This window comes from Contarinia nasturtii, unplaced genomic scaffold (assembly GCF_009176525.2).
Source record: "Contarinia nasturtii isolate CC-2019 unplaced genomic scaffold, AAFC_CNas_1.1 Cnas_scaffold_129, whole genome shotgun sequence".
Classification (NCBI taxonomy): Eukaryota; Metazoa; Arthropoda; class Insecta; order Diptera; family Cecidomyiidae; genus Contarinia; species Contarinia nasturtii.
Window position 1 is genome coordinate 1,374,337 of NW_022197486.1, and position 20,616 is coordinate 1,394,952.

A 20,616-nucleotide genomic window follows, 5' to 3' on the forward strand; every position below is an offset into this window, starting at 1 on the left:
TAAATTCTTAATAATCCGTTATATGATTTTATTCAAACATTTTTTTTTTTAAATATACATGGATACAGTTTGGTTCAGTTTAATTAATAGTAGTTATTTAAGCACTGATATAAATTTATTTTCTCTATTTCTCGATTCTAAAATTTATTGCATCTATAAATCATTTATTGTTGAAATATGTTTGATTGAAACAAACGAAAAAATGCGCATTTTTTATGAAAAAATAACGAATAACTATAATAAAAAAAATAAAACAAATTTGTTGTCCATTCGTTTGATTGATGTTGCATGAATTCTGCTTGCAATTCAAAATTATTTCGAACAAATGCTGGATCTAAACATCTAAATTATATGTTACACAAAATGATTTCGCTTAAGATGACTGATTGAGTACGATTGAGCGGCCGAACAACATTTTTTTTAAAATCTAATTTCTTTTTCTTATTTTTGATAATATTGACGCTATTGCGAAATTCTTACATTTATCTTCTATTCAAACTATATGTATAAAGTAATTAAAATGTTATTGTACAACTTTCATGTTTACTTTGAATATATCGAGTCAAACTAGAAGCTGTTCTCCTTTTTCGTATTAAGTACATTTTAAAACTTTTTTTTTTTAAATTGCCCTCTTTCTCTGTCTGTACTTCTACGCAGCATATATGTATATTTAAATATCAAAGATCGAGAATAAATCTATGTACTATGTGAGCAATGTGGATAAATGCGTTTAAAATATAAATATATATATTTATAAGTATATAAATGTATCAATAAAATATTATTCCCTACAAAAATGTCTAAATGTTATAAAACAAATATATAAAACAAATGTCCATCTAGTATATCATCAAATGGTTACAATCCAGGAGTTAAAAAAACACTTACAAATAAAAATGTATTTTATTTTACTTTAGTAAATTGTCTATATATGTAAAATTATGCTCGAGCTAATATTTGTTGTGTGTTCATTTGCGATAAGGCGAAGTTGTTTGGTCAAATAGAGTGTATAAATGAGAATCGTACATCGAAATGAATAGGCATTTCACGGCGTGCGATTCATAATAAAGAGGCCACACATTGAATTGAAAAGCGAGCGAATCTATTACATTTCTATTTTCCTACAAATTCAGTTTTTGTTTTGTTCATCTTTGTTCATTGAGACTATGGATTAAAAGGCATCTTGTTTCATTTATTTTCTAATCAAATTTAGAATTGTTCTTTCTTGATTTGTTGTTATGGTTATTTTTTGTGTGTTCAATTTGTGGTTAATTGCTTTTGTAGTTTTTGTTCAGTCTTTTTTCTTATTGTTTTTGTCTAATCGATTTAAAAAAAAAACAGAATTCTTTCATATATTTATATAAACTGATTGAAATTGTTTCGAGAGGAAGAAATTCAAATGAGAAGAATAAGATTTGATTATGATTTCAATGATTATTCGGTTGATAAACGTCTACGTTTAAATTGTCATTTGTAATCGAGACGAGGCCATTGTTTCGGTGCTCGAAGTATGGGTCATTTAGGTTATTATTTGGATTGATTGGTTGCGTGTGAACTGAATTCGATTGTAGTGTTTCTTTTGGATTGCCAATGGTAAGACGAACATGCAATCCAGACTCTTTGATTAAGTTTACAACATCGCCATGACTCATACCAGCTATATTGATTCCATTCACAGCAATTATACGATCACCGACCTTCAATTCATCACAACGATCGGCTGGACTTCCTGAAATTAATATTAAATTTTGATTTAAAAAATAAAATACATTTGATTTAATTGTCAACTGAACATACCTGGAATCAATTTTCCTAAAACGAAACCAAAAACACAAACCAAAATTATTTATATTAATGACGAATTTGTTGACATTTTATTTATTTTTCGATTAATGAAAAGAACAGACAGATTTTGTTGGTATTTATGAATTTTTTAGTTAGCTTACCTATGGTCGAACTATAGTATTGATTTGATGCCGAAATGATAACGAAGCCAAAACTTTCATTTTCATTTCGAACAACAATCACATCGTATGGATAGACAAAATCACGTTGTAAATGCGGATGCTGTACGTGTTGATGGTGTGAATGATGCTGTAAATGTTGAAGATTTGCAATATTTGGATCATGAACACGTCGTCGTAATATCATTGTTACACGGCCTCGCTGCGCAGCATCACTCATCAATTCGACGACACGATGATGTGATGATTGCACCTGAGAGAAAGTAAATTTTATTTTTTTTTAAATTCAAATTCTATCACATTTCTGCAAATTTAATTCACTTACGACATTATGACCGTCAATGCTCAAAATTTCGTCGCCCGTTTCAATTCGTGGATTATTATAAGCGGCTCCGCCCTCAACAATGTGACCAACAGTAACTTGTGATCCTTCTTCGGTGCCGCCAACTATACGAAAACCAAAGCCCATTGTTTGTCGTTCGAGTGTAACTTCTGATAACATATAGCCAAAGTTTTCCTGCTGTAAATGACAGAATGGAATGTGATTTTGATGCGAATATGGATAACTACTTGTGTTTTTAATTTACCTGTTGTATTTTCATATCGTTTTTCGTCCAATAGTTGTTCTCATGATGTGCTTGATGTAAATGCTGTGGCGATTGTGGTTGATTCATATGAATTGGATGCGGCGATGCCATTGGTGCATGTGTATCCAATGGGCTAAATCCAACTTTGCGGCGATCAATTAAAATGTTATGATATCGATATTGTCTCTGGCATTCAAAACAATAGCAATGCTCATGATGATACGTGGGCATGGGTGCCATCAGTGGCATTTTCATATGTGTTGGCATTGTATTTGCGCTGGCCGCATATATGCTATTGCTCGGTGAATTTGTATATCCGCTAGCCAAATTCGAATTATAATTCACATAAAAGTCATGTCCGCTGCTAACACTATTTTGTTCAAAATTATTGAGATTGGGTTGACTATCGAAATGATTATGGCGAATGTTTGAAAGATCCTTGGTTTGATAATGATTTCCAGCACCCAGCGATGCTTCAGCCAAGCGATCCGATAAATTTAGAACCAATTTTGGAAATGGATCAATAAAAGGTGCCTCATTATTGATGGAATCTTGATCGGGAAAGCTATTATTTGATTTTGTATCGGCTGCTGCAATATTTTTTAAATCATGAATTGTCCCATCATTGTGTGATTGCATTGTACCGTCGACTTCCTCTTCGCCACCGTTAAGTTCGCTCATTGGTGTTTTTGCACGACTTCGTGTATCGACCAACGGTGTTTTCGATCGAATCGGTAAAATTTCTTTCGTTTGTGTACTGTACAGATCTGCCGTTGGTGTTTTACTGCGATACAAATTTAACGCTTCTTTGGATGCATTACCATTCATTATAGCGGCTCGATCGATTGAATCAATAACACGCCGCACTCGACTTGTTGGCTTATCGCTAATGTTGCCACCATTAAAATAGCTGCCACGTTGAATTTTCAAAATTGCCTCCTCACCTGTTCGAAAAATATCGAAATATATAAGTAAATATCGGTTTACGAATGAACCGAAAGAAAATAACTAAATAATAAATTGGAGTGTATCGAGTGTAATACTCACTTTTTGGGCAATTTTTTAGCACTTGAACAACCGCACTGTGTGACATATACATAACATTTGTATTGTTGATTGCAAGCAAATAATCACCTTCGTTCAATTCTTTGCAACAATTTCGATCGAGAATTTTTTTCACCTTTTGACCATAAGCACTGTCGGCAATAGTGAAACCGAATCCAAGCGGTCCTTTTACTATTGAAATATTTAAAATTTCCGGTTTATCGCTTGATGAAATCAAATCACGTTTTGACTCGTTTGCAAAATTTTCACTTATATCGCTGCGCACCGAACTCGATTCGAGTCGGCTTAACGTTGAATTATGCTTGGCCGATGTACTTGCCGACTGTGTATCAGACATATCAAGAAAATTATAATTTCCATCCATATTTAAATCCATTAGCATGCGTGACTTTTCCGGATCTGAATTGATGCCATCAACGGCAATTGTTGTTACCACTTCATTGTTTGGATCATTCGGATCGAATGGCAATGGATAGCCTCGACACACTTCTAATGTCACCGTTTCACCCGGCAATATTGATTGAAACACATTTACCTAAGGGGAGAATCACAAAAGGAAAGAATAAAATTTAAAATAATCGATAAGTAATCGGAAAATAATCGTAAAACAATAAATTAAAAAACACATTTACCATTTCATGATGTGTAAAACCCAATACACATGTATCATTTACATACACTAAAATGTCACCGGTTTGCAATTTACCATCCAACCATGCCGGTCCGTTTGCGACAATCGATTTTATTTGTAGAAATTCTTCAATATTATCGTCACCGCCGACAATCGTAAAGCCGAGACCACGTGACGATTTCAATAATGTGGTATTTATTCGTTCACCTCGTAATTCCGACGGATTTTTGGTAAATAGATTTGGTTTCAATTGGGATTGTTCCGATTGGATTTGTTGTTGTTGATGCTGATGATGCTGTTGCTGTTGCTGTTGTTGCTGTGACTGAGACTCATTTTGGCGCATCATCAGCTCATCATTTAGTGACTAAATTAAAGAAAAACAAAACATTTATTAAAAATGAAGTCGATTTCATCAAATAAAACGGCAAATTTTCCTATTGAAACCAGAATATTGGTGCGCATTTTGATCGTGCAAACTTTTTTTTTATTATGCAAAAAAAACAGTTAATTCACCTTTGACGAAGCCGATTGATTGGCTCCATTTGTTTTGCGTTCAGAATTGCGTCGTTTTGCCTCGAGCACAGGATTTTCATATTGTGTTCGCCGATTGACATGGTCTATAAAATATGTACCATACTGTGGATCATGAATTTTTTCCCAACCGTACGGTAGTTCATCGTCCATACAATCTTCGAGCGATTTCTTTTGAAATTTTGATAAACGTGGATCCAACCAGTGTGATGTGCCGGTGTTGTGACTATGAAAAAAATATAAATAAATAACATCAAAATGGGTTTTATACCAATTATACCGTTTCATATGAATCACATAAAATATCAATGATTTCTTACTCGATAAAGTAGGTTTCACCATTTTCAGTGTATGCTTTTTCCCATTTTGGTGGCAATGGGCCTAGGCCATCGTCATCGTCCGGTTGTTGTTGCAAGAAATTCATCGACGGCATCGTCAGACGATCAACGGGTGGTGCATGGTAGAAGTTTTTCGATGATGGATCTGAAGAGAAAAAAAAATCAAATAAAAATCAAATCAACTCTCTCAAATAATAATAAAAATCAATAAAGGAAAATTATGGTCGCATACAAAATGATGATTTATCAACAACAAAAATGCTATTCAAAACACTCAATAAATAATTCAATTGTGGTTGTATAAAATGGCACGTTAAAACTACCGCATCTAACGGGCGTCAAGTAGTCAGCTTTGGCCAAACAGTTAATGTAGATATACTATTATTGGCTGTCAATTTAGATTGTTCGAACTCGTTTCGTTATCGTTCACGTAAAATTTTTGTGTCCGTTTGATTTTTATGTACCCGAATCTAAAGTGTTAAATGAATTCAATTTTCTTTCTCTTTTTTCTTTCTATCTTGCGCTCTTGTCTCGTTTACGTCCTCTCTCTCTTTCTACCGTTTCTGTTTCTGTATGAATCAGCTATAAAGCAGTTGAACAAAGATGAATCACACGATGCAGCAATGAAACGCAAATTACAAACACTGAAAATTCATTCAGATGAATGAACCGTATCGTTTACAGTTTTTTTTCTTCTTCTTCATTCTTTTTTGAAATGGCATATTGAATGTATTTGTTTGTTTGTTTGTTAGTTTGACCTGAAATAATTTTTTTATCTCACATTTGTCCCTAATTATAAAATACGTTTCACTTTTGATCTGAATTAAATTTTAAAGTTTGAGTGTGCTCATGCTCAACCAGCCAATAAACAAACACTATGAATTTCTGTTATGTTCTTAGCTGTTTTTCTCGCCCTCTCAAACAATTTCAGATATGGTTTTGTATTTGTTCTTTTTTTTATTTCACTTGAAAAGATGAATCACAATGAAGATTGAATTTTTTTCACTGCCATTGAGATTAAAATAGTGTCATTTTATAACCAATTGAAATGACCTCAAATTTTATTTCCAAAAAAAGACGAAAAATAAATAAATAAATAACTATACGATATTGTGAAAAATATGAGAAATACTAATTTAATTTCAAGAGAAATCTACATGATTCATAGCTTGCTACCAAGTTTCCAATAACATTCCGTTGTAAATTGTTGGCTGATAATTAAAGAATTTGAAAAAAAACGGATTGATTTCATAATGTCTTATTTGTAATTACTAGATTATGAAGTGTTCATCTTCGGTTTACTTTTTCGGACTGATAACGCATAACGGACTTGACGTCAACAATTATCGATAAAACACCGTCAAACAATATTCTCTCAATAAATAACAAGCACTCGCTCTTTTTTAAGCATATTTAATGTTGATTTTTTTTATTGTTTTTTTATGAATGAGTGTTTATGTTTATGAGGCCGGGCTAAATCAATCTAATCCAGCTGTAAAAAAATAGTGGGACAACACGAGTTATTCTCAACTATATTATGTTTTGTGTTCCGCAATAAAATGTTTTAGATTTTTTTAAGCCTCACACTCATTCAATGAATTTATAAATGAGCTCTATTCTTAAGCCGATGATAAAATGCATTGAATAACATAAAACAGTTCATGTGCAAATCCAAAATACTTCTTTGCGCATTATGGGAAGATGCATTTCTTAATCTCTTTCTCTGTATATGTACGATTCATTTGAAATTGAATTAAACAAAAACTTGAATAAAATAAAACATTCGTTGAATCACTTGTGAATTGAGAAAAATAGAATAGTCGAACCGTTCATTTGATAAAGAATGATGTAGTGTGTCTGTTAATTTGCACTTAAAAAAAGAAATAAAAACTTTGAATAACAACGGGGATTAAAACATCAATTGATTTAGCAGACAATCTCTTGCTTTCATCATCGCTTATGGTGAGTAAGTGCATGGGCTGTAAACAAAATTCAATGGAATTCAATCATATCTGAGAAATTTCCATTTGAAAAATCGAATAGACAATAAACTATTTCCATTTTGTAGTGTTCATTTGGTTCGTTATCGGCGCGAGCGTGCTTCGATAACAGCTACGTACATTGCGGAAAATAAACGGTTACCTCTCTATCAATGAACTCAACGAAGTTCATGTGAATAATGTTATATACGCGGTGGATAATTGTATCTGCTTTTTCTTTATTCTTATTCATTTTTCATGTCTTACTCATGGCAAGGCGTTTGCACGTATACACGCAAACTAATTCCCGACCATACTCACATCAACACATTATAAATGTAACTCTGACATTCAGGTTGCGTCAATCGTATGCATTAATTTTTGCTTTTTTTTTGCTAATTTACTCGAAATACATTCACCACATTGCATAATGTCCATTGTTTACATTTATAATTATCTCTCAATGTTTTCTATTTGAACACGCGCTCTCTCTTTCTTTTGCTGTTATCTTTGGTGTTTTTGTTTTGCGCTCATCATTCATCTCTGAAGCGGGCCCGTTGGTGTTTCCCTCTGCATTTTAACAATATTCTAAATGCAGCTTAGAACATAGTGTTTATATTGTCAGCGTGGCATGTATGTGCTTAAGGACGTTAAAATGCATATCATCATCATAAAATTATGCATTCTTTTGTGATTAGCAAAGCATGATCACATCATAGTCGGTGTAAAAAGTGGGCGGAAATTGAGATAGGGTTCCAATTACTCATTTTACATATATGGAAGAAAAGGAAGACGTCGACAAATTAAAAAAGAGAAGAAGAAGAAAAAAACAATACTTTAATTGCGTTTACAATGCATTTCTGGTACAATGTGGTAGCTGCTTTTTCGCTTTCCAAATTGTAATGTGAGCGAATTCAAAGGTTCCGCAAGTGCATTGAGAAAAGAGCGATGCCATCGCAATTGCCAGTCTCAAATATGGCATATAAAATTGCATCAAAATGCGCAGATTTTAAACTTGAAGACAGAAAAACTCCAAACTTAACTCTGTGATGTGAGTGTGTGCGATTTTTTTTTCGTTCGTTTGTCCCACAGATTATTTCTTTGTCTGGTAATTTGGTTTTTTTTTCTTGTTGTAAGCACATTCACGCACATTATTTTTTTTTTTCTTCTCACAATTTACTTCCCGAATTGTCGCTTGTTGAAAAAAAAATGTGCATGTGCACACAATTTGTTCGTTGCCCCCATTCACTTCTGATTCAAATGAAATTGCTTTTATGCTCGGCTGAGACACAACGAAAAAACCAACGACGACGATGATGATGAAAAAAAATCATGGCAAATCTAAATTCAGACTCACAGCCGTGTGCGATTCGGACGAGATCAAGCACATGTGTTTTTGCATCGAATGTGTACATTGAACTTCGATGTGCACACCATGTGTGTCTATGCGTCTATTTCATCTTTCAACAAAACAAATAAAATGTATCATCTTGTTAACGAGCTCAATGAACAATTGGAAATGCAATTGTAAATTCACATATACTTTTTTTCAATTGAACATGGCTGCTAAATATATATAAATTCGACGCAATTCCAACTGCTGTTAAATAGGCGGATTTTTATTATGATCATTTCTGGAACCTTGCGATTGGAATATTCTACCAAAGAAAAAAAAACGAATGACCAAAAATCGTTTGTTCCATTCTTTTCGCATAACAATGGGCGTATTTCGTTGGAATGCATTCGGTTAAACTTTGAAATATGCAAAATATGGTCATAAAAAATTTCTTCTTTTTTTTCGTATTATTGACATGGTGTTGCCGCCGGACTGTGAACTCTTTCTGTGTATGGTGCATGCTTATATTCCATGAGAGACGTCGATGATTCACGCATACTTTGATTTTGTTTGTGAATCATATAAAATAATTATAATTTACGATATGCAATTCGATTCGACAATTGATATGCGTGTGATGTGTCTCTGCATTTATGATGGTGAAAAATTTCAACTTTCGCTTTTTAAATGCCGCAATGAAATTCACTTATAAGATGCAATCAAAAACTTATGAAAATTGAAGAAAACAAAACGAAAGATATGAATCCGAGCTATAATGGTAGTTCTCTTTTTCTCTCTCAATTTGTTCAACAAAACTCGTGATCAAAATGAAAATGCGATTGTGATTTTTTTCTTCGTCTTCTTCTTCTTCTTTCGTCGAAATCAATCGTTGAGTGAAGAAGAAGAAGTGACTTTCATTTAACGCACACAAGATTTTAAGGTGTCTGTATATTTATGTTCATTTCACTTGTCGCAACCAACAACAGTTGTTGCAAGGCGAACCGAAAACCGACACACAGATAGCAGGTTGAGAGATAGAAATGAACACCTCGAGTTAAAATCAAAATGCGACTCATTCATTTGCAGGCGTAAACATGGCCAATCAGACAGACAGACGAGAGAGTGAATGAGTGATTGTGCGCAAAAACGTGAAAAACGTAACTTTCTTATCTTTCATTTATGTATACTTGAATTCTTTTTTTTTTCTTGTTGATGCTGCTGCTACCACTACTTACCTTTCATTGTGAATCAGATGCAGTGAAATTTATACGATCGAAGAGCTGAGATTGTGACCCTTTTTTCTTTTTTTTCATTTAAATTGTATTTTCTCCATCGTAGTTGCGCGACTCGCGATTATGACATGCCCCCACCGTATGCAATTCTCTATGTACCTGTTTTGGGAGAGAAAAAAGAAACAAAAATTTACTCACAATCAATTATATACATAAAAAAAGAGTTTCAACAGAAGAAGAATGAAATAAAAACAAAATGATCATAGAGTCGAGTAGAAAAAGGCTAAATGGAATGCTTTTGTGTAGATCCAAGATTAAAGGGATTTTCATTTCTGTTATCATATTGTTGTTGGCTGTGATTGCGATTTTCACTTGGATAACGAGCATAAATGGTTTCAGCGACGTTTCACCAATTTCACCCAAAGATTTCCAATGTAATTTCGAACATCGTAGTCATGTGCGCACGTACTCTTATTGCTCATAGCCATTGTATATTATGGTATACATATAACCATTATATGCAATTTTAACCATAATGTTGCAATTCTAAATACATTTTTGCATATTACGTGCACACAAGCAAAATCCCGCTATCTCGTTATTATTCGCCAATTAAATGGAAATTGATGCAATTTACTTTGATTAACTGCTTCCATTTTATCTGAATTACTCTAAGTTTTACTTGCTGCACTTACTATGTCCACTCACAACAAATGAACAAAAAAAAATCAATCTCTCTCGCTGGACAAACATCAATGTTTCAATGTTTCACTTGTGTCCACATGTTTCTCTTGTACATTCGTTTCGCACATCATTCATTTCACTTTTTTTCTTCATTGTATACAACCAATTAATTTCATTTACACTTATATATTGGCTTTATGAATTTGTCTGTACCACAATCGACCAAAATGACAATGTTGACAGAAATGAAGCAACGTATTTCATGAACGATTTTTATCCTTGAATTATATTCGTCAGTGAATTGTGTTGCGTGGTTTCCACCGTCAGTTGCCAAGCCATAAACCAAAATAAATGAAGAAAAAAACGTATACTCATTGATTCCGGATCGATTAAACGGAACCGATTACCTCGTTTTCATTTACATGGAAATTATTATTCATAAATAAAATGTTGGACGAGATGCTTTTGAACAAATTAAGAGACAACACGATTGATGCGTACGAATACATTACAATGATTTCGATTGTAAAATTTACTGTGGTCCAGTGTCAAGTTTTAAGCGGCACATATTAATGTTCGATAAATGTGCGTAATTTCATTTAGTGGACGACTTTTGTGTGCATGTGTGTACGCTGGTTATGATATCGAATGACTCGTTTTTAATGAATCCACGCAATGCGGTTAACCAAGTTAACCAGAAAAGCGAGAAATTGAACCCACAAACAATAATAAAAAAAAATGATTTAAATAATGGCACAGTAAATCATCGTTTGTAGCCGGTGTGGTTTCCATTCACTGCAGTGTTAATTCGCGCACCCATTGAAATCTTATATTCCATTCCATTTTATAATTTCAATTTAAATTGATGCTGAATAAGAAAAAAATCCCATCACGGTGGCGGCGCCATGAATCAATAGTAGAAAATTCGATAAAATGATCGGATATCATATTACGAGAAGCATCACAACCGATACAAATTACATAACGGGAAATGGGTTCCTCATTCAATATGCTCGAATTGTTTAAAAAAAATACATTTAATCCCATGTAAGAGAGAAAGATTTATTCATATAAAAAAATAGCCATGCTTCACCAAGAATATTGTCATCAAATTAAGAGACAAAAAATAGCATCAGTCTAAAACAGTAATTTAAGTCTTTCGAGACACAATCTCCCACAAACAAAAAAATAATAATAGATTTGAATCGTTAACATTCAATTCCAATTCAAGCATGAAGTGACAAAGTCCCGTTTTAATTTAGATCGTAGCGAATGGTTGTGTGCAAAATATGTATGTGGTTAATTTAAATATTCAAATTAAAAGGTGAAACATTGCGTTCGTGTGTGTGTGTGTGTTTCACCGTTTCAAGTTACAAAAAAATATACAAGAGAAAGATATTAGATAGATCGATGCGACAACGAATAGTGATTCGTCCCGTATCACATAACATTGTTAATAGATTGTCTGATTGTGTGAAATGGTCTATTGTTTGGACGTGTGCGTTCACATTCAATTTATGTCTTGAAAAGGTGTTTTGGATGACAGGCGGCTGTTGATTTTTGTTCGTTGTTATTTTCATTTTTTATTAACCCGTTGTTTTGCCACAATTTATTCACAAAATGATGGGTATTTTTCGGTCCCAAATGTCTTTCCTAAACGGCTTAATCATCATTAGTTTTTTTTTTAGTTTTGCGCTTTATATGGCCATCATCATAGTGTATGACGATGATGACGATAACACAACAGCAACAACCCGTTTTTGTCGTAACGATAGAAGATTCAGCTAAAAACGGTTACACACATCGTACTGATGGACGACATTACCACAAAATCTACATATAAATTTGATTCACCTGTACAAATTGATTTTATCTTAAAATTTCTTGTCTCATTCTCTCAATTCACGAAGTAATGTGATTCGAACGCGAATGTGCATAGGCCAACAACCAATCTCACACACATACGCAAACCGAGCGCAAGAGAAGTAAATGAGATGAAAGAATATGAGTTCTCGCACACACAAACATTTTTCTACAAATAATTTGATATCGGCCATTTGACTATGTCTCTTGCTCTCTTCAGTTGGGCCTGACTTAAACCAGTGTATGATGCTTATTTGTTTGTTTGGTTGATATTTCATTTGCTGACGTCACTTTGATACTATGTTTACTATGTAAAGCGGTCACGAATCACACGAAATACGAGAGAGCGAGAAAGAGAGAAAAGATCAACAAAAAATAACGTACGAACGAACGAACGAACGAGTCATCGTAGCATGGACACGAGAGTAGCTCAAGAACAATTTCAAAAGAAGCTAGCGGCACACAACCGCTTACCATCAAATACCACGAAAAACTCGTTTACCACAATGGAATTCAGCGTAAATATGTGTGCTTGTGCGTATATGCATTGAATGAGTGTGTTCTATTCAATGTAAAAGATTTTCTGTCGTTTTCCTTTTTCATTCCATTTTCCGTTGTGGCCGTTTTATTTTGTTTGTGTATTCATTCTAAAAGCATTCAATGCGGATGACAAACTCTTGATATTATCTTGCAGTCAAACAATGATATTGTCATTTTCGTTGCTGTTATTGTTCACGTTCTTTGAGTCGCGCGATTGGTCACTTGCACACACAAACGAATACCGATCGAATTACGCGTCGTCAAAGGACAAGCAGAGTGATCATTAAAACTTCAAGACTTCATCGAAAAACCAACAACAACGAAATTCACTTTTTTCTGTGTCTTCATTCTCTTGCTCTTATTCCATTCGCGTTTGACTCAATGCATTCTCTCTGTCTCATTCCCGCTTTGTCTGTCTCTTTGTTATTATGATTTTATTTTTTCTTTATTTTGGACAAATAACATTCAATTTCTATGTGAATGAAATGAATCACCAACACTTTGTCCAAATTAAATCGCCCCATTTATGGATATATTCATTTATTGGGTGATGTTGCGCGTGATGTGTGTGTCAGGTGACCAGACCGAAAACATCTTTATTATTATTATTGAAGTAAATCATTCATTTTTTTCATTTTTTGTTGCTGTTGTTGTTGTTGTTGGTATTGCTGTCTCGTTGTCTCTTTGTTTTCAACTATAACATTGAATGGGAATACAACAAACGAATTATTAACCGTCGACAGATACAAAACAGAGACTCAAAGACACAGACATGCCAAACACAATTACAATCGAGTCACCGATGGAATACCCATTTTGAAATAGCGAAAGAAAGATACCATGAAACGTCCCACTATTTCTCTACAACAATAACAAAACTCTATTATAAGTAGTTGTTTGCTCTTTTTATCGTTATATTATGCAAGCATGTACGGTGTGTGCGTGAATGTATGTCTGTGTTTACAGTGAAAAGTTGAAGAAGAAAAAATAAAAACTGGGTGTTTCACACAATGGCGTATTGTCAATGGTCAGTGTTTCATTGCAAATGAATATTGAGCAATTGCATGAGACACATGGTGGTATGCGCGCGTATGCATTCATAGATAAATAGCACTCAACTGTTAATAGAATCATTCCATAAAGAATTCAACTGAATATGCGTTAATTAGGTGGGTGCATTTATAAATTTTAAATTGATGACCACTTGAATGAACAATGGCATTGGAGATACAGATGAGTGAGAATGACTTAATTTAACCATAGGTTCTGACACTGGCAAACCTGGAGGGATACGATGATTTTGATTCCACTCACGTCATAATCGATTACGTATCGATAAAAAAATTGAAAAATTCCTGGGCGCTAAATTGCTGAAGGTTTCTCAAACGCTACTGTGGTCAATCAGACCTCTCCGCTCTATGTCAGAACCTATGAGTTAAACCGTTTACTTTATAGATTTTAATCGAATTTCATGCACTTTTTACCACTACTAGTAATTTCAAATTGCAATTGAAAATTATAAAATTGAAGGCATATATTTGCAATCGACCATTCTAATCCTCAGCTATAATTTTTAACAGACCCATTTATTCAGATTTTGTTCATGACAAACCATAGATAATGTTTCCGATGACATTTAGCAATGCCTTGTTGAATAAGTCCATTCATGATGAATTCGTTTGTGAATTCTTTGCGTTGGACGACCAAAGATTTCCATCTCTCAATGATTTTATGGTAAAATGAGTGTGATAAACAAAATACAATGCATGTATTTATGTAACCTTTGGACATAAAAAAAGGGGCGTTGTAGATTATCTGTGTATGTGTGTGGTAAAATCCATGCAAATTAATTAAATTAAATTGGATGAACGCAATTAAGACGCACTCAAGTTTTGTGATTTAGATAACGATGACTAAACAATGGTTCATTTGTGTGGGTGTGTAAATATTTGCGCAAGTTTGTTTAAAGGCCGAAATCCAGATCAAAACGAACGGAAATTTGAATCAAATTTAAATAGAAACAATAGTTTGAGCCGAGATTCTCTCTTCTATAGAGTTTTTTTTTCTTTCAAACTCTAAACAATCAGTGTTGATGTCGAAACTTTACATCGTTCTTGATATGTTCTGATAAATGTGGGATTCATTTTTCGCGGCTATAAAATGCTTTACCATGTACAAGTCCAGAGAGAAAATGAACGAACAAACGCAACAAAAAACTGTATTTAATGGATATAAAAAAAATATCGTGTGCGGACATATGCATAATGAGATTGAAAACGACGTGTATATCGCACGCGTTGTAATCTATTTTTATACATATCAATTTACAATTTAATGAGATAGAGAGAGAGAGAGAGAGAGAGAGAGAGAGAGAGAGAGAGCGAGAGGAAAGATGTTACGGCATGTTTGTAATATAAACACAGAAAAATTGAACAAGCACGCAAAATGCTTTACATTGAAATGAAATTGATCTTATGCAGTATATCACGTTCACGACAATACGTTCCGTAAGCGAATGAAATAAAGCGTTCGATACTGTTTTTCGCTTTGATTTTAGTATGCAAATAAGATTTAAAGTTTACACATTCTACTTTTTTTTCTCACTCTAGTGGCCAATCAACCATCATTTACCGCAAGACATGTAAAAAAAATATAATTGCTTTGAGCATTTTTATTCATTGATGACAGTTGGAATTCATCATTTCATATTTTATTGTTAGTTCAATAAGCTCTTACCGCAATGAAATCGCTCTGCCGTCGAAAAATAAACTATGAATGAATCTCTTTTCGAAGTTGCCGAAAGAGTGAAAAAAAAATGAAAGGAAGAAGGTGCGTTTTAAAGTGAGAAAAAAATCATTTGATCATTTTAGCGCTAATCCAAACATCAAACAGTGGCATTAAACAGAAACAATGTGCGTGTTTGTGTCGGAATCGTGCTATAATTTTATAACATTTATATATTACAATAATAGTAATAAAAGAAATGAGAAGTTTAGTGACTAGTAATCGGTGTTTGGTAGTGCAAAACATGTCGATCTCGGTTGTTTTTGTTGCTATTTTGAATGTGCCATTTATTGAATGACGATTCGTGATTTGGAATTTGTACTGCGTTTTTTTCTCATTTTGCTATACACAACAACAACAACAACAACAAAACGAACTGTCCACATAAACACAAATGACATGCAATGCATATAGTTTTTTTCTTCTTGTTCTCTCCTCTCATTCGTCTCGCCAGTGCAAATATTCATTCTGAATCATGCACGAATGGAAAGAGATAAATGAACATAAAAAAGAATATCATCGGTTGAATTGTTCAAGTGGAATTGAAAAAGAGAAGAATGAATTGAACAAAAAAAAATTATTGCCGCGCAAACAATAATAGCAGTGTCAAAAGGAACATTTTCGCGAAGCCGATCGAGATAGTTTGAGGATATGGGAGTATGTATGTGCAAAGCATGCAAATAGAGTATATGCGATACTGTGCTGGAGAGAGATTTTATATGTGTTGGTTTCAGTTTTTTTTTTCTCTCGATGTGATATGATAAAAATGCACCAACATACAGAGATTGGTGTTATTATTTTTTTTTTCGTATTTCGGTCAGCTAAAAACGGTAATATAATACCAACTACAACGAAAACAACAGCGTAAGCAGAGTTGAGCGCATGTGTTCGTGTGGCAGAATATTTTGCGTGGTGTAGCGCTTGAAGTGACAAGTAAAATGAGATAGAAAGAGAATGTTTAATATTCTATATGAAAAAGAAATTGTCACATAGGCCCGTATTTTATGAGACAGCCACCATACCAACACTTGTTTACAACTGAAGATCCCAGAAAAACAGTCAAAGAGAAAGAATATTCTACAGGCAAAACTTTTACATTATGCATACAACGAAATGAATATTTTCTTTCACTAATAACTTTTTTCTTTTGCTACTTCGCTCTCTCTCTCTCTCTCTCTCTCGCTTCTCATTTCGTTTTCTGATGGTGTGTCGGGTGTTTCATTTTGCCTTGTTCGTTGCATAGCTAAAATGATGTGTGCAACAGAGAGGCGCATCAGGTTATATGCACAGTGCATACATATATGTGGACAACAGCACACATGTCGATCAAGAGAGCATTTGTTGCTTGCAAAGTGAAAATGCAAGAATATTCCAAGACGAAAAATACTATATTATGAATTAGTTGAAAGCAGAAACAATTGATCGATTTTGTGTGAGTAGTAATACTGTCTCTTCTCAATGCAATCTATACGATTCTAATGCTTCCTTTTTCCGTGGATATCTTTTTCTCTCTTCATCTCTCTTTCTCTCCTCCTCTCATACAAAATCAACCATTTCTCACCGAAACATAACGTAAGCAGAAAAAACACGTAGTAACAGAGAGAGAGAGCGAGAGAGAAACGTTGCCGTAACGGACGATCAACAAATGCACATGTACGACCAGGAGACGCAGTTGTTATTTTTTAACAAATGCGCGCACATATGCACATTGCACCAACCATGTTACCCAAACACACCGTACCATTTGAAATATACACATATGAATCACACGCTATATGTAAGTCAAGTGCTATTGATATTTTGTTTGCTGTAAATATTTGAGTTTTGTTGTTTTTTTCTGTATGACATGTATTAACTGTAACTTTTGATGTCACTTAATAGAGTCTCTAAAGACTTGTTGAGAATGACGCGACGATGGTTGTCATTGAAAATTTGGTAATGATCCTTAAATATTGTTGGTTATTTAGAACATTAGGCGCTTGCATCAACAATGTGCCTAATTTGATTTGATTATGTTTATTTTCAACGAATTTTTTTTACTTCCACTCGAAATGGTGCATAATATAGCGTCCACATCAATGCGTACGAAGGAACACATACATGCATGGTAAACAATGAACGTTATTTTAATAATGTTGATGTACACGAAGTGGATGAAATCGTTGAAAATTCATTCTTATGATTAAAAGAACAGCGAACAGAAGAAGAAGGAAAAAATAAATATAAAACTACGATTATGAACTTGTATGTGAGTCGACTTGATGTTGACTTGAAGAGAATTGGATTGGATTGGATTGGATTGCATTGAATGTTGAATTGACTACACTTTTTCTCTCTCCCTCTCTCTCTATCTTTTATACTATTCTATATATATATACATACATCGTCGTCATGGTGCAACACACATCTTTTATTATTCGTTATATTATATATTTTGTTCCTTTTAGATTCATTCTCTCTTATTCGCTCTCTTTACACATTATCAACATAATGAATAGTGCGTTTTTCCAACGATTTTTATCCTTATGTGGACGTATTTTTTTATTCTTAGTTTACGGGGCTAAATGTGATCTTTTTCTTTTTCATTTTATCTCTCTATTTATTTTCTATGAATAAAAAAACACGAGAAGCGCATCAAAATGCACCCATGTGTCAATAAAAGTGTGCACTTTACGTTCTTCAATAGAGAGAAAATAAAAACGTTCTATCGTTTCTAATTTCGTTTCGAACAATGCAGAGGAAATGAAAGCAGAGATATGAAAATGAACCATTTCGATTTGGTGGCATTTTGTGTCTCAATGGAATGAGCGCACACCATCCAGTCTAACCAACCCCGATCGATATGCGGCCGCTGTTGTTGCTGGGATTTAGTGTCTAGATTTCACGGTATTTCAATGCATTTTTTACCTACATTCATTTATTCATTCACTTCCATCAACTCTTGAATTTTCCATCTCGCGCGGCCGTTGTTTTTTTCTTCTCTATCTTAATTTTTCTGTACATTCTTACCATGAATATTGCGCAGTCGTGTGTTCGTCACACACTCCAAACCGTGTGTGTTCGTGGTTTTGCTGAAAGTCGTACACAGACTCTGAGATAATTGAAATGCGCGGCAATTAAGCGCGCATAGATCATGACCACTATTGCATATAAAGCCATTGTGCTGTTGCTTTGTTACTGTATCTCTCACTCTCTTAAATTCCAACATATTTACGTTTTTTTTTCTACATCCACGGCGATTGCCGAGTGTATGCGCGCGAACAAGCGAATGAACGATTGTTGTGCTCCTTAAGCTGCCCGATTAAATGTCGGTGGTTTTTTTTCTTCTTATTTTTTTTCCGTTTCACATATTCATATTTCTTGAGGTGCGCTCTCACAACATACACGACTTTTTATTATGAATTGTCTAGTAGTTGTAGTGATTTGCATTTGCAACAAATAATATACTCAACATACCATTCACATTTTGGAAGCAAGATCATGACGATCGGTGCTTGAGCAAGAAAAAAAAAGAATCCGAAATGAAATTAGCCATGCACAAAAGTATACATCCAATGGAGATAGAAAAACCGTGTGACTAACACAACGTTTTCATTTTTCTTTTGCCGGCGTGATAAATATCAAAATTTCATGGAATTTTTATTCAAATCCAACTATACCAACTGCACATAAAAAATGGCACATTTCTGGCACAATCGCATATTATTTATATACAAATTTATCCGTACAAACATAGCGCGCGATACTCATACACGAACTGGACAAATTCAACCATATACACAATGTTTGTACGAAACGAATTTAAACATATGAGTAATAATAATAGCAGCACATTTACGAAATACACAAAAAAAAATATAATAAGATGGCAATCACATACATAAAGTGAATTTCGCGAAAGAACAACTGCTCGATTAAGAAAAAAAAGAGTGAAATATTTACCAATACAAACGGCAAAACCGTTGTCAGAACATATAAATTTCCGCAAACGACGAGAACGAGATTGATTGAATCGAAACGAATAAGAAAAGAGAGAAAAAAATTAACAACAACCTCGCCACTAAGAATTACGTGCACACAGAGTAAACAGTCACACCAAATCACTTGAATTCAAATCGTACAATCTATATTTAATTGATGGATACACAACACTTATTTGCACTTGGTGGTGGAATCGAAACAAAAAAATGTGTGCAGAACGATCATCGAACTTAAAAAAAAAACACACATACCACCAATAACAAAAATAAAGCCAACGAAATGCGTACCAGATACTGTGACTCGACGACGAACGGATTTTCGCACCAATTTGTCTTGATTATAAATAATTTCGATATATATGTTTTCTATTTTTTTGTTTTGCTTTTTTCCCGTTGCTTTCACACTCTTAACTGCCGTTCAAACTTTGTACATTGTTTTGCACTTCACAAATAAGGTTAAAAATAAGTACACAGGAATAACAGAAAGACTTCAGGGTAAAAAAAATAACATAAAAATGTATTCGAACGCGCGGCGGAATTTAATACGTTGTTTCAAACGCACACGAAACGACACACTGAAACGTAAACTTAACATTCATAACAGACTTTGGTGGCAGCCGTAAACGAACCAAATCAGCATCAACTAAACCATTCTACATACATGTATTGGTGTGTGACAATCAAACCGATTTACTTGGTTGAGTACATAATGTTAGTACTTAAGCTTCTGTTTCACGTAAATAAACGTATATTTGTCAATATGTGATTTAAAAATATATGTTCAATCATTTGAAAATGTGCAATTGTGGTGTTTTCATTCAATAAAATAACCACAAATAACAACCAATTTCAATGCCGCGATAGCTCATCATCGGCACAATTAACGGTCGTTTTTTATCAAGAGTTTCGAAAGTACAAGTGACGTTTCGGATAATGTTAATAACATTCCAGTGCAACTAATGATGAATGAGAGAGCAAAAGCCTATGCTTATTGTAAATTCCAAGACAAAAGCTAAATCATATGACAAAGTTACTTAAGATCGTTTCATCAATTCGAAAAAAGTGTTGGTTTTGGCAAAAAAATATACAATTCATGTATGAT

The 20,616-nt window shown here is 33.8% G+C and overlaps 1 protein-coding gene across 6 annotated transcripts; it reads right to left on the reverse strand.

The window, feature by feature from the left end:
- Positions 1 to 269: 269 nt before the first annotated feature.
- LOC116344609 (membrane-associated guanylate kinase, WW and PDZ domain-containing protein 1) lies at positions 270 to 20,071 on the reverse strand. Of its 6 annotated transcripts, none has more exons than XM_031773258.1 (11): positions 19,803 to 20,071; positions 9,667 to 9,814; positions 5,099 to 5,261; positions 4,761 to 5,004; positions 4,249 to 4,611; positions 3,599 to 4,151; positions 2,552 to 3,495; positions 2,290 to 2,484; positions 1,947 to 2,217; positions 1,798 to 1,812; positions 270 to 1,729 (listed from the first exon to the last, which is right to left on the reverse strand). In XM_031773258.1, the coding sequence occupies exons 2-11, from the start codon at positions 9,671 to 9,673 to the stop codon at positions 1,428 to 1,430; spliced, it is 3,057 nt and encodes a 1,018-aa protein (XP_031629118.1). In that variant the 5' UTR covers positions 9,674 to 9,814; positions 19,803 to 20,071; the 3' UTR covers positions 270 to 1,427. The 6 variants fall into 6 exon arrangements, with proteins under 6 accessions (XP_031629118.1, XP_031629085.1, XP_031629110.1 ...); XM_031773225.1 differs by having other exon boundaries at positions 9,667 to 9,822; XM_031773250.1 differs by having other exon boundaries at positions 19,767 to 20,071.
- Positions 20,072 to 20,616: the final 545 nt, after the last annotated feature.